Source organism: Phocoena sinus, chromosome 1 (assembly GCF_008692025.1).
Source record: "Phocoena sinus isolate mPhoSin1 chromosome 1, mPhoSin1.pri, whole genome shotgun sequence".
NCBI lineage: Eukaryota > Metazoa > Chordata > Mammalia > Artiodactyla > Phocoenidae > Phocoena > Phocoena sinus.
Window position 1 is genome coordinate 8681705 of NC_045763.1, and position 14389 is coordinate 8696093.

A 14389-nucleotide genomic window follows, 5' to 3' on the forward strand; every position below is an offset into this window, starting at 1 on the left:
TGTCCATGTACAATGAGGTTTGCCAAAATGGACTCTGTGGAGGGTAGAACCGCCTAAGCTCCATTTCCCAAGCTCGTCTAGAATCATGCCGCTCTACTACGCCTAATATGAAAGCAAAAACTTACAGAGAGAACAGTGACTGCAGAGACTGTACAATTAAAAACTCTGAAATTAAAGAGTAACACTGGTAAACTTCCCATTTTGAATTTCTGTACTGGGTGGAAAAGAAACAAAGGCTCATGACTAATGCATGGCACACACTCAGTATGAACAAGCAGAAAGTAGGGGGAGTGGCGTATGGAGCAGGTCACGTAGGGGGCAGGATATTTTGAATTGCAACAGATTTCAGAAACTATAAGGTTTAAGCAATGAATCCCACAAAATTCTAATGAGATTGCTGTTACCTAAACTGCGCTGAGAAAGCGCAGGCCCTGCCAAGAAAAAGCAACCACTGTCGAGCTTGATGCGACTCAGCCACCTAAATATAACAGAAAATCCACCACAGGTTCAGCAGCCACCCTAGAGCAATGGCCACCTTTAGAACCTGGAGACGGGGGAACTCTTCATTTAAGGTTGGTACTCTGAGCCACTGGGGTATAAAATGGCCTGAATACCAGATGTTTGTGGAATCCCTGTTTCAATTACTGCGGTCTAAGCGCTAAGGATATCACAGGAGAGGACATCTCTGGGTGGAGTACATGAAGTGCCCTCTTTGCTGACCTTCTTCCCTCTGCAAACAAGGATTCTGGCAAAGATGGATGAGACACAGTCCCTTCTGTTTTGTCATCTGGAGATGCTTTCTTAGTCTAGTCATAGATATGTGCTCAAGATGGCAAAATATTCCCTGAAAGGTTTCAGCCCAGTTGAACAGCCCCTGTAGAAGGCAAAAGCCCGTGAAGTAGTCACTTTTCTTCACTCTAACACACTGGGCTCTTGATTAAGGCAGACTGGAGTAAGTGACCTACTTGACTAATAAAAGGTTCCTCATCAAATATATGGACCCAGAACTTCCTGACCTTCCAGGAAGTCAATGTTAAATTGATTAAGTCGATGCCTTATATATGGTTTGGAGTTACCAAAGCACTCTCCCAGGGCTACAGAGAGTAACGGAATCATTTTAGTATCAGTTGGGCAAAGATGGCAGGAGGCAAGAAGCTATATAAGCAATAATGAAATGGAACAATCCCTCAATGTCAGGTATAAATTATGGCATATTTTTTTCTGGAGAATTACCCATGGTTTCCTCTGAAGTAGGTACTGAGCCTGAACTATGGGCCAGTGGCAATGCTGGCTGTCACAGAGGACACAAAGACAACTCTGGTCAGGGTTAAACACCTGGGCTCTAACACCAGACTGCCCGGGGTTCAAGTCCTGGCTCTGCCACTTATTCACTGTCAGCTCAGGTAAGGTTGTTATCCTGCTGGGACCACAGTCTCCTCATCTGTAAAATGGGATAACAATAGTACACATTCAAAGGGTTCCTGAATTAGATGAAGTACATAAAGCACATAGCAAAGGGCTAGGCGCATGCTGAGAGCTTGATAAATACAAGTTATTACTGTTTTTTAGATTCTGCCCTCACGATCTCTGTTCAGCTTGAATACACTCCATACAGCCACTGTCTCCTTCAACCTCAAGATATAGGTAAGTCAGCATCAGATTTTTAACAATTGGCAAAAAAACAGAAAAGGAAAGTAACTTTCTTAAGGTCGTGGCTTAGTGCCTCCCTAGCCAGGTGGCTACCTCTTGCTCTTCTAAAAGGAATGAGGCAACTTACCAGCTCTCCGAAGTGTTTCATGGCATATTCTAATACCCCGGCAGCTGCCTCTGGCTGCTGTAGCTTATTATTAATGCTGGGAAAACAAAAGGAATAGGTGGTTACACTCAGCATGTCAGAGGGTGGGAGGTGCAGGGTCATTTGTGGGCAGATGGCTCACCAGCATGCTGGGGACAATGTCTTACAGATGTAGAAAGAGCATCAATTATCTATTACCACCCAGAAAGCTCGGCCTGAATGATTTCATCTTGATCTCATACTCCTAATTTTGAAGGGGCCACATTTGGTGGACAGGAGGCCTTGCCTGCTCTGGGGCCCTTCCTCCAAGCAGCAGACTGGTTTCCTCTCAGATATCATATGTCAGGCAGCACATGTCTGTTTTTTAACTAGAAACCCTGGCTCCAGAACCGTTCCTGTTGTAGAACACAACCAGATGAGGTACCTCTGAACTTTTAACTCTTACTTCTTCTCATCAGTTGCCCTTGGTGATAAGAATAACCACAATGAATACAAATCATCAGGCTCTGTGGGTGACAAAGAAGTGGCACTGAGGCTGGGTCATCCACGTCAATGACAGAGAACCCAGCAACAGTTTTGACTGCTCCCCTGACAGGGCCCATCTCTTTCAAATTCAGATGTTTCCCTAGTCCCTTTTCAAAGACCATGCCCTCCCTCTGCAGCAGGCTGTGAAGGGATCGCATCCCAAGTCACTTGCCTGGTCTCTCTGGCAGAGAGATGCTTTTCTTAACAACACACAACTTTGCTGATGTCATCTGTGGGCGGCATATGGCCAGTTGGGGCTGGAGAACTGTAAGTGTATTGGGGCAACTGGGCAGGAAAGCTGGAAGGCTTGCTGCCTGAAGTTGGTTCATCAGAGAGGCTGTGAAGAGGTCCTGAAAGTAGGGGAGCTGCAAGGCTCAGACCCTTGTTCCAATAGGGACCTATGTAAGAGGGTAAGCAGCAACTAACCCAACACTAAACATAAGCTTGAGTTATGGAAGGAAGAGAGGGAGGGAGCAGGCTTGAGAAAACCACAGGACAACGACGACTACATCTGTTCATAGGCAGGGAGCAAAATGTGACAGACCACCTTGGGAGTCTAGACTGGGTGTCCAAGCTCAAGGCTCCAGGCTCTGCAACCAGAGGCGAAAGTAACTGCACAGACATCCCTCTCCTTTATTTATAGGAGTAGATGGGCAACCTTGTGTGGGATCTACTGGGCGGACCGTTTGGTGCTTCTGTGTGGGTCCCAAGCAAAGCAATGAGCCCAGATGTTCTCCGTAAGTTTTCTGCTGCAGGATTCAGAAATATTTTTAATTTCAAAGTGAAGCTGTAACATCATGGTCCTTTAGGAAGCCCTATGAGAGTTTTTCTAAGCTGAGAATGAAAAGCCAAGTCCAAAGGGACTAATTCCACTGCATGCTCATCGTGAAGCAGTTTCCCATTCCTCTTGGCCTCAAGTCAGGTTCTCAGCTTTGCTGCTCACTCACATAGGGCTGGGTAAACCGCATTAATAATTAATATTGCTGGGTATAGATTTGTGATAATCTAGCTCCTTGAGCCCAAATAAAGATTTTGGAAGCACAAGAAGGCAGGAAAAAAGAAAGCCAGTGTATATTCTATACATTATACTCAAATATGTAATATATCATATGTAACTATATATAGTAATATAGTCTATATATTATTTTTAGTCCTAATGTGGACTATTGGGATGGCCCTGGTAGGAATATAAAGTGTTCTGATGAGGAAGATAAGGAAAGTGTTTCTTGCCTGAACCAAAAGAAGTTACCTCTAAGAATCAGACATAAAAATCCAGGAGTTCTAATAACTGTCTTCCAGTCTTATGCTCTGGAACATACTCTAATTTTCAAGAACAAATTATAAACATTACCAAAACTTGCCTCACTCTGGGGAATAAAGCAACACAAAAACAAAAGCAAGCAAAAGTCCCTCCCCCCCACTCGCCCATTTGTTATACATAAAAAGGAGAATTTTACAAGAAACTGATCAAAATCAGGAAGTTGTGACTTGAGACTTCAGAGGAGAAATACAAATTTTACCTTAATGTTGCTATGGCTCTGATATACCTCCTCCAAGGACAGACCAACACAGCTTTGCAAACTTAAAAAGAAAACTCATCACATGGCCCCAACGCCTTTAAGAGAAAGTCCACATAAGTCACCCGCACAGAACTCCCCGCTTGAATATGTGTGGAAGCAGGTGAGGATGCAGACAGCCCCGTGGGAAGGAAAGAGGGGCTGGGCTCACAGCGGACCCACACTGACCAGGCCTCGATCAATGGCCAGGAAAACCGGGGGTGCACCTTGAGATGCATGACAAGCTCTTGTCCAACAGTAAGGACAGTCACTGAAAAAATGACAACTTTGACTAAATGGACTAAAACAAACCCATGAAAAATGAGTGGGAGCAGAGAGAAAGGGTCCCTTTGATAAATTAAGTTCTGGTTTGAGGACCTCAAAGTAAAGGAGATTGTACACACCTACTTTCGACTGTTCAGAGAGGAGAGATTTCAAGTTACCCAGCTGTTCTCATCCTGTTTATTCTTTCCTCCTCCCTGTTTGCATTCTTCTTTCCTATAGAACTTTCTCCCTAAATGCATTTCTTTCTTCTTTCCTTCCGTGGAGTCTCCCATGTGTGCCTACAAGGCTGCTGGAGAACGCAACTGCAGGGGCTGAGGCTCTGGAGGTTCTCCTGGTGCTCGAGAGAGTCTACCATCTTGCTTGGGACCTTAACTTTTTCTCCTTCCTCCACGGCTTCTGGCACTCCATCACGAGAGGCAATGGATTATAATAACAACAAAAAGATACCTAAATTTACTGCGGGCTCACTGTAGGTGCCAGGCACTATGCTGATTACTGCTGATACAGGTCATCTTAACCCTACGAGGTAGACATTGTTAACACTCCCATTTTACGTATAAGGAAACCGTGGCCCAGCCGGTCAACCTTTCCCTTCGAAATTGTACCATTAAAAGGATCTGAAGTAATAACTAAGGGTACAGCTCTGCGGTGGGAGAGAAGCGTGTCAGCTGTCTACTCTCGGCATCAGTGGGCCTGAGCAAATACGTGTAAAATAAGTGACTGAAAGCATGGCATGGGACGTTTCCACGAGCGAACTCTGTATATAATCTGCTGTACGGGAAAAAGGAGCTGTAATGCACCTTCCCTTTAGCTTCCTCACCCATACCACGGCTAACACCCTGCTCTGACCCCTAAGCTCCTGTTTCCCATCTTTTTATTTCCTTTCAGAAGCCACTGGCAACACCTCCACACCTCCCAGCAGGACAGTCAGCGTGCGGCCACAGGCAGCTTGTTCGAGGCTGCCAGGCTTACAGACAGAGCGCAGGCTGCAAAGTGGGGGATGAATAAGCCTCTGTGGAAACTCAGAAGTTCCCAGCTACTAAGGCCCCAATCTCCTGCTTGCTTGGGTGACACAAGACTGTCCGTTCAAATACTCCCTTTTTAAACTCAGATGTGGTTTTATGAGACTGTATGTGTGGCTCGTGTGCAGAAACCACCTTTGCTCAAAAGGCCCCCTAATGAGGAGCTCTCGTTTTATGGGGCAGCTGGGAGTTTCCTACAGCCCGTTCAATAAACGCTCCCTTGTGTGCCCCGGGGTCTTTCCGTATTAATGCTGGAGGCTTATAAAGGGCAAACTGTTCAAAGCTCAGCCCAACAGCAGAGGAGTGCTTAACAACACAAACCAGGCCTCACCGACGCTAACAAACAAGTGTAGAGAGATGGAGGCTTAGGCAGCAACGTGCCCACGACAACAGTGCACAGGATGACAGGTCAACCAGATAGCCTGTCTCCTCTCCACGCTCACCAGGGCCAGAAGGAAAAGATGGCTGCGGCGCAAGAATTTCTAGGCTAGTGGATCCCGTCCCAGTGCCATCTTGGCATGGGTGTTGGGGTAGATTTGTATCCTACTTCACTGCGCAGTGAGAACATCCAGTTGAGCTCTTGTATAGTTGCGAGTCGACAGAGCAAACAGAAGCTGCCTACCCACAGAATAAAACGCAGAGCCCACAAGTAAACCTGGTGTTAGAAATACAATGAAGAGAGACAGACAGGGAAACACGATGAATTAGGATATCAAGAGGGGAAAAGGCAATTATTCAGACATATTCACTCATTCATTCCCCACCTCCCCTCCCTCACTCCAAGATTTAACTTTTATTAAAGGAAGCTGAGTTGAAGAGCTTGAAACTGGGAAATTCTTGGCAATTGAGGGAAACACTTTTTAGAACTGAGTCGAATTAACAAATAAGATATGGCCTCAATGCCTCCTACACCAAACAGATTACACCAGGCATCTTTTCTCCACTATCCGAAACTCTTTCCAGACGTAGGGAAAGTGTGTAAGCTGAGTAAGGGACTCAGACGTGAAGGAGCTTCTCGTTGCCTTGGTGCGTTCCTTGTCCGAGAGCGATGGCTGAGAAGTTAGTGCTGGGAGTGGGGACTGTTTACTTCCCCGTGACTCGCCTCTTCAATCTTTTCCTCGGTGCTTTTCACAGGCAAGTGGTGACCAGTCTCACTGAGGATGAGACTGAAGAAACAGCGGGTCATTAACTGCTCCACATCCTAACTAATGCTGACCCACTAGCAAACCAACAGGAGGGTCTCTGGCTCGGCATCCAAATGCCACTCTTACTACCTGAAGGGAAACCTGAGGAACTGTGTTGTTTCCTAAGTCACTGCTCTTTGGGCTTCTGGACTGGTGTCAAATCCAATGTCATCTGGCCTGGTAATTCCTCATGGTACGGCTCACTCGGTTATCAACCTCATCTCTTAGCCTTGGTGCCTTGATGACCTTCGGCTACTAAGAGCAAAGTGATGCAGGATAGCTCAACACGAGCTGGAGCCCACTGGAAAGCCGGTCACACGAGGAGCATCTGCAGTCACATCTGGGGAACTACTCAGGCCTTCCTAGTGCTCGCATCAGGAATTTACGAGAACGTCATGCACTTGCTTCCCAAATGGCTCTGGGCCTTCTCTCTCCTATTTCTAGTGCAGTCTACATTTTATTTGGTTCTCTGTCAAGTAAAAATACTCTGAATACCCTTGGTGCTGGGCTGGTGACACATGCAACACAGCTGACAGCGGACCTGGGCGGGTCTGGCTGAGGAGCTCCTGAAGAGCCAAGTTGAGGCCCAGATGGACCCTGCTTTGTATCAAGCAGTATATCAAGCAGTCTTTTTTTTTTTTTTTTAATGAATTTTTTCTGTTGCTTTATCTTTTTAAATTAATGCACTTTTTTTTTTTTTTTTGCGGTACACGGGCCTCTCACTGTTGTGGCCTCTCCCGTTGCGGAGCACAGGCTCTGGACGCGCAGGCTCAGTGGCCATGGCTCACGGGCCCAGCCACTCTGCGGCATGTGGGATCTTCCCGGACAGGGGCACGAACCCATGTCCCCTGCATCAGCAGGCAGACTCTCAACCACTGAGCCACCAGGGAAGCCCTAATTAATGCACTTAAAAAAAATTAATTAATTAATTTATTTTTGGCTGCGTTGGGTCTTCATTGCTGCACGTGGGCTTTCTATAGTTGCGGTGAGCAGGGGCCACTCTTTGTTGCGGTGCGTGGGCTTCACATTGCGGTGGCTTCTTTTGTTACTGAGCTCTAGGCGCGCGGGCTTCAGTAGTTGTGGCACGTGGGCTCAGCAGTTGTGGCTCACAGGCTCTAGAGTGCAGGCTCAGTAGTTGTGGCACACGGGCTTAGTTGTTCCGCGGCATGCGGGATCTTCCCGGATCAGGGCTCGAACCCGTGTCTCCTGCATTGGCAGGCGGACTCTTAATCACTGTGCCACCAGAGAAGTCCCCCAAGCAGTCTTTCTTATTTCTCTTATAGAGCGGTAGCTGCTTCTGTCCATCCCTGTTACTTCTTCCAGCACCAAGACTTAGCTCTGTGTCCAACGGATGATTAAAAACAAAACATCTTGATTCCTGTACAGAGCCAGGAAGATCCAGGATTGGTGGGGCCCTGATGTCTTTTCATCAAGCAGTTCCCCTGGGACTCTGGGGAGCTCAAGGGTATGACAGTCTCTTTTCAAGCAGGACAGCAGTGAAGACAGAAGGCAACGTGAGAACATCCGAAATGTACAGCGGAGAAAGGTGGTGAGGGGTAATTCAAACGCAGGTGGGTAGGGAGAGCGAAGGGGTAGGGAGAGCGAAGGGGGCTGGCAGGCCTTAGGGTCCCCCCCTTAAAGCCACAGTCAGGGCATGAAGATAGCACCCCAGGGTCTGGCAGGACAAACTTTCCTTTCTTGCTTCAGAAACTTAGGAAGAGTAAATTTACTCCTTTTCTACATATTAAGAAAAGGAGGCTGGCCTCATTACCTGGTTTCAAAGCTGGGACATTTGGTGTCCTTGGCACCCTCAGGGACCTAAGGCACCAAGACAAAAAAAATCTGGTGCAAGAGAGGTAGGTGGACTGCCTTGGACAATCACATGGGTTCCTGACATCTCAGACCACAGTGGCTTAAGGATAATGAGCTCTTACTTTGTCTTCACCCTTTCCTTTGTCTGCTCACAGTGTAAATGACACGTCTGTCATAATATCTAGAAGACTTGCCAGATCTGTATGTGAGAAAGTGGGGCCTTAAGAATAAAAAAGATAGAATGTTAACAACTGTGTAGATCAGGGAAAGGAGAGACAAAAACTATCTTTTCGAGACTGGCAGGAGGAAGTATATCTTTTTTTTTTTAATTAAGAAACAGTGGGGGGAGGGAAGTTCACCACGATATTAGAACGTTACTTTTGCCCATGCGTATTCTGTATAAATACATATTTTATGCACAGTGCTAGCTAGAGTGATCATACAGCTTTGGATTCCGCTCTTTCATATATCACAGGCATTTCCTACTTTATCCGGAGTCTTCATAATTATTTTTATTTATTTATTTATTTTTCTTTTGAGGTACGCAGGCCTCTCACTGTTGTGGCCTCTCCCGTTGCGGAGCACAGGCTCCGACGCGCAGGCTCAGTGGCCACGACTCACGGGCCCAGCCGCTCCGCGGCAGGTGGGATCTTCCCGGACCGGGGCACGAGCTCGTGTCCCCTGCATCGGCAGGCGGACTGTCAACCACTGCGCCACCAGGGAAGCCCCTTCATAATTATTTTTAACAGCTGCATAAGAATGTCACCCTGCTGCTGGATGGCACGTACGAGCCCGTCTCGTGGGCGCACCCTCGTGGCTGGGTGAGAGCAGCACTAGTTAAGCCACCAGGGCGCCAGGAGCGCGGCAGGAGCTCCCACTCTGCTCACAGGCGGTCGGTCCTGTAGACGCCTGCGGGCTCAGCCCTGGGAATCAGAGCGGCCTCCCTGAGGATGAGCACAGTGCTCGGCAACAAGCAGGGCAAGCGGGCCCATTTCACCCATCACCTCCATGCCCCTCCTGGCTGAATGCGGGGCCCGGGCTCCCCAGCACAACCAGAGTAAGGCACTGAGAGGTCGCGGAGACCTGGAGTGTCAAAGCACACGATTTGTGCTGGCCGGGTTTCCAACCCAGGGGCCTGTCAGAGGCGTGCTGTAAAAATGATGAATGGCTGTCACATTTCCAAGGCCCTGGCTGATTTAGGGAGCCGCTGGCATGCGCATCAGTCCCAGCGTGTCAGCCAGTTAATTACTGCCAACTTTATCTTTCTTGTCAACACTTCTTGACAAATTGGCCATTATCTCTTTATTCTACAACAGTGAGCACTGCTCCTTTTCTGGTGATGCCTGGAGGTTTTTCTCCTCCTTTCTGCTTCTTCATATCCAGAGTGAAATGAAGAGCTCTGAGAGAGACGATCAGGAAGAAGAAGCTGTCAGGAAACAACAAAGCGGGGAGGGCTGACAGACTGAAGCCCAAAGCTTATTTTCAACTACCTTGACTCAAAATAGAGTTGATATTTTGGGTAAAATCCTGATTTCTTGGCTTCTGCATGTCCAAGAGCTCTGACTCAGTCTATTATGTGGATGAAGTTGGGAAACAAAAATTAAATGACCTGGCATCCAGTGACTCGGCAGCCTTGAACTCTCCACACTTATAATCGTGTGAGCAGATGTGCGCTGGCCTTGTACCCCAGTACGGAGTTAGGCCACATTGTAGAAATACTGATGCCCATTCTGGGATCAGGAAAAGGAAAAAAATATGCCTACCTTTTTAGTAAGGAAAAGCTGACAGACGAGGAACATAACATACTGTAATTGAATCACCAAGATTCATAGCCAATGAGATGTCCAAAAGAATCTGGAGAGATCAATGGTGTTACCACTGATACATTTCATTGTCACTGGGACAGACTGTGTCAGAGGTGGCCATGGGGCACCTACCGTATTTCATCAATTCTAAGAGGTACACTTTAACAGCTCTGAAACCATGATACAGCTTATAATTCAAGGTTTCAGAGTGCTGTGACCCAGTTTAATTGCCAGCAGTTTGTTCCCCCTCGCAGTGGTACATGAAAGTCAGAAGCAGCTTTGCTAACTCACCGTAAGAATGGTCCCACTAAATCTCCAGCCATTCCTGAGGATGAGCTAGACGCAGTGGAGGAGCAGAGGTTAACTACTGACCGACAGCAAGCGGCACCCTTTAGAATGGTCTTGGGTTACAAGGAAAGACCCTCTGTCCTTTTGGTCAGCTTTAGGAGAAACCCCAGGACTCTTCTCTTTGTACAACTCCTCACTCATGGTCAGCTTTCTGCACTGAAAAGCAGCTTTCCTTGGAGTTTGTAAGATGCCCTATACAGGCAAGCTGTTGTAAAGTGAACCTGTAAGAAGTCTTTAGAGCAGCCAGAAATAAATTTAAGCTCTACTGATGACTGGTGAGGGACTTGGCCTCTTGGGTAATGGCTGGATGTAAAAGGGCATTAAAGAAAAAGATGGGGCTAAAAAGAAAGATATAATCTGTGCTTGTGCTCGGGCTACAAAGGGGTTTCCTCCATCTGCACACTCTTTGCTGCTTGGAGTTTTTCTACAGGGGTATGGATTCCTCGAGGCACACTGGCACTTTTGAAGGCAGCATGAGTCCAGACGTTTGGAATGTGTTTTTACTGAGAAGTGCGAAGCTTTGAGCAAATCCTTCCCCTCTGGACAGAGCGTTTTCTCTTCCAGCAGAGGTGTGGGAAAAGAACAAGACTGTGTACCTTTTCTGGAAGCCTGGAAACAACTGTAAAAGCTGGGCTCATACTTCCAAGCAACGCAACAGAGACACCTTGGGAACATGTGTTTAGAATTAAGACACAGAGTGGGTTTGTTCGTCCATCTAGCCCCTTGCCTGTAGGCTGTAAAGCCCAGTCACCCTCACCGTTAACTGGTTGCTCAGGCACAAACTGGTTCAATTTCTTTAACATTCTCAAAGAGTTACAGGCCACTTCCCATCAGTGCTGCCTACGTCAGAGAGGCTAAGACCCAGGCTGAAAGGAAGCTCCTCAGTCCCAGGGCGACTGCACATAGACTTGAAATCTTGTCCTGCACCCCGGCAGGAATCCGTCTTTGGCTAAGAGTGATTTTTTGCAATTGCAATGTAATGGGTGTTTGATTTCCCTTTGGAGACAGACAAGATTTGTTGGGTTCCTGGATTAATTACGGGGAATACAGCTGCCCAGAGACATGACATGTTACTTTCTGTGTTCTGTCTTCAACATGAGCTGCTGCATGTGGCCCCTCAGGCCGTGATAAGGATTAACCGACAGGTCGATGCAGGGTCAAGTTATCGGATATGCCATTCATACAGGCCTCCAGAATCAACGGCGGGGGTGGGGGGCTGGGGGGTACAAAACCCTACCACAATGCTCTGTGGCCCTCTCACTCGTCTTCATATGTAAAGAAACAGGGGTGAGACGCAAATCGATGGTTTCCAGGGATACAAAGTGATCATACAATCAGGCTGCTACCTCAAGTTACTGGTTAAAAAAAAGAAGGCTGAACCAAATGATCTCAACTCTTCCAGTTCTCACTCTCTTTGATTCTATAACTAAAATCTATGGAAGAAAATGTTAAAGCAGGAGAGAAGGCAATCCCCTGCAATGAAGGACTCACCATGATAAAATACTGGCAATGACCATGGAGAGAGACTCTAAGTCTCCATGTCAGATGTTTATTTAGGAGAAAAGAACCTTCTGCTGGGAATTCATTCTTTCATTTGACAAGTTCCAATACAGTATCTCTTTTGTCTCAGGCTTTGTGCTAAGTGCTGGTTGCTAGAGCTACTATGGTAGATAAGACAGGTATGGTCTTTGCTTTCACAGAGCTTATAGGTCAGTGAAGTAGATATACAAAACACAAATGGAAATAAGTGCTGTGGAGTTAAACACCATGAAGAAAACAGAGATGGAGAATGGCACAGGGGACTTATTTTAGATTCAGGTGGACAGGGAGGTTTTTCTGATGAAATGATAATCGATTACCTAAATATCAATACTACTTAGTATTTGCTAGATATGGACTATGTGTCAGACACAATTCAAAGTGTCTTACAGCTCATACAACTCAATAACAAAAACAAAACAAACAAACAACCCAATCGAAAAACGGGCAGAAGACCTAAATAGACATTTCCCCAAAGAAGACGTACAGATGGCCAATAGGCACATGAAAAGATGCTCATCGTTGCTAATTATTAGAGAAATGCAAATCAAAACTACAGTGAGGTACCACCTCACACTGGTCAGAATGACCACCATCATTAAAACGTCTACAAGTAAGGGACTTCCCCGGTGGTGCAGTGGTTAAGAATCCACCTGCCAAGGCAGGGGACACAGTTTCGATCCCTGGTCCGGGAAGATCCCACATGCCACGGAGCAACTAAGCCTGTGCGCCACAAGTACTGAGCCTGTGCTCTAGAGTCCATGAACCATAACTACTGAGCCTGCGTGCCACAATTACTGAAGCCCATGCACCTAGAGCCCATGCTCCGCAACAAGAGAAGCCACCACAATGAGAAGCCCATGCACAGCAACAAAGAGTAGCCCCTGCTCGACGCAACTAAGGAAAGCCCGCACACAGCAACGAAGACCCAATGCAACCAAAAGTAACTTAATTAATTAATTTTAAAAAATACTAAAAATAAACAAAGGACTAGTGTTCAAAAAAAAAAGTCTACAAATAATAAATGCTGGAGAGGGTGGTGGAGAAAAGGGAACCCTCCTACACTGTTGATGGGAATGTAAACTGATGCAGCCACTATGGAAAACAGTATGGAGGTTCCTCAAAAGACTAAAAATAGAGTTGCCATTTGATCTAGCAATCCCACTCCTGGGCATATATCCAGACGAAACTATAATTTGAAAAGATACACGCACCCCTATGTTCACAGCAGCACTATTTACAACAGCCAAGACATGGAAACAACCTAAATGTCCACTGAGAGATGAATGGATAAAGAAGATGTGGTATATATATACACAATGGAATATTACTCAACCATGAAAAGGAATGAAATAATGCCATTTGCAGCAACATGGATGGACCTAGAGACTATCATACTAATGGAAGTAAGAAAGAGAAATACAAATACCATATGATATTGCCCATATGTGGAATCTAAAACACGACACAAATGAACATATCTACCAAACAGAAACAGACTCACAGACATAGAGAATAGATCTGTGGTTGCTAAGGGGGGTGTGTGGTGGGGGGAGGGAAAGACTGGGAGACTGGGATTGGCAGATGCAAATTATTCTTTATAGGATGGATAAACAACAACGTCCTACTGTATAGCACAGGGAACTATATTCAATATCCTGTGATAAACCGTAATGGAAAAGAATGTGAAAAAGAATATATCTATGTGTATAACTGAGTCACTTTGCTGTACAGCAGTAATTAACACAACGTTGTAAATCAACTATACTTCAATAAAATTAAAAAAAAAACAAAGTGTTTTATGTGCATTATCTATTTTTAAATAAGCTTCCTGGCTGAAGTACAACATATATACACAGGAAAGTATACACCTAATTGTACAGCTTGATAAATTGTCACAAAGTGAAGATACCCTTATAACTACCACCCAGACCAAAAAACAGAACACAACACACTGCCAGCATCCCAGAAGCACCCAAGCCTTCTCCCAATCACAGCTTCACTTCTCATCCCCAGAGGTAGCAACTCATAAGAGGTAACAACTATCTCACTTCTGATACAATTGGTTAGTTTCACCAGGTTTTGAACTCTATATAAACATTCAACATTATGTTTACGAGATACATACACGTCATTGCATGCCACAGTAGTTTTGTCTTTTTACTGCTGAATAGTATGTCACTGTATGAACATACCACAATTTATCTGTCTTACTGTCGATGGGGGTTTACGCTGTTTTCAGTTTCTATGGTAAGTCACATTACTACATTCCTTGTTTTTTTGGCCGCACCATGTGGCATGCGGGATCTTAGTTCCCTAACCAGGGATCGAACCCACGCCCCCTACGTTGGAAGGGACCACCAGGGAAGTCCGGACAAACATTCCTATATGTGTCTTTGGCGCATGTGTGCTCACATTTCTGGTGGGAACAAATCTCGCAGTAGAATTGCTCGCTTACAGGGGCATGTTCCAGTCTCAGAAGATACTGACAAACCGCCACTTTACATTTCGACCAGAA

At 46.0% G+C, this 14389-nt stretch overlaps 1 protein-coding gene across 4 annotated transcripts in view; it reads right to left on the bottom strand.

Moving 5' to 3' along the window:
* The window catches only part of MTOR (mechanistic target of rapamycin kinase), a 116734-nt gene that overhangs the window by 39969 nt on the left and 62376 nt on the right, over positions 1 to 14389 (bottom strand). For all 4 annotated transcript variants that reach the window (XM_032626690.1, XM_032626680.1, XM_032626700.1 and 1 more), the window contains one exon: positions 1778 to 1853. In XM_032626690.1, coding sequence (XP_032482581.1) covers positions 1778 to 1853 — 76 coding nt within the window. The remainder of the gene's footprint in view (positions 1 to 1777; positions 1854 to 14389) is intronic.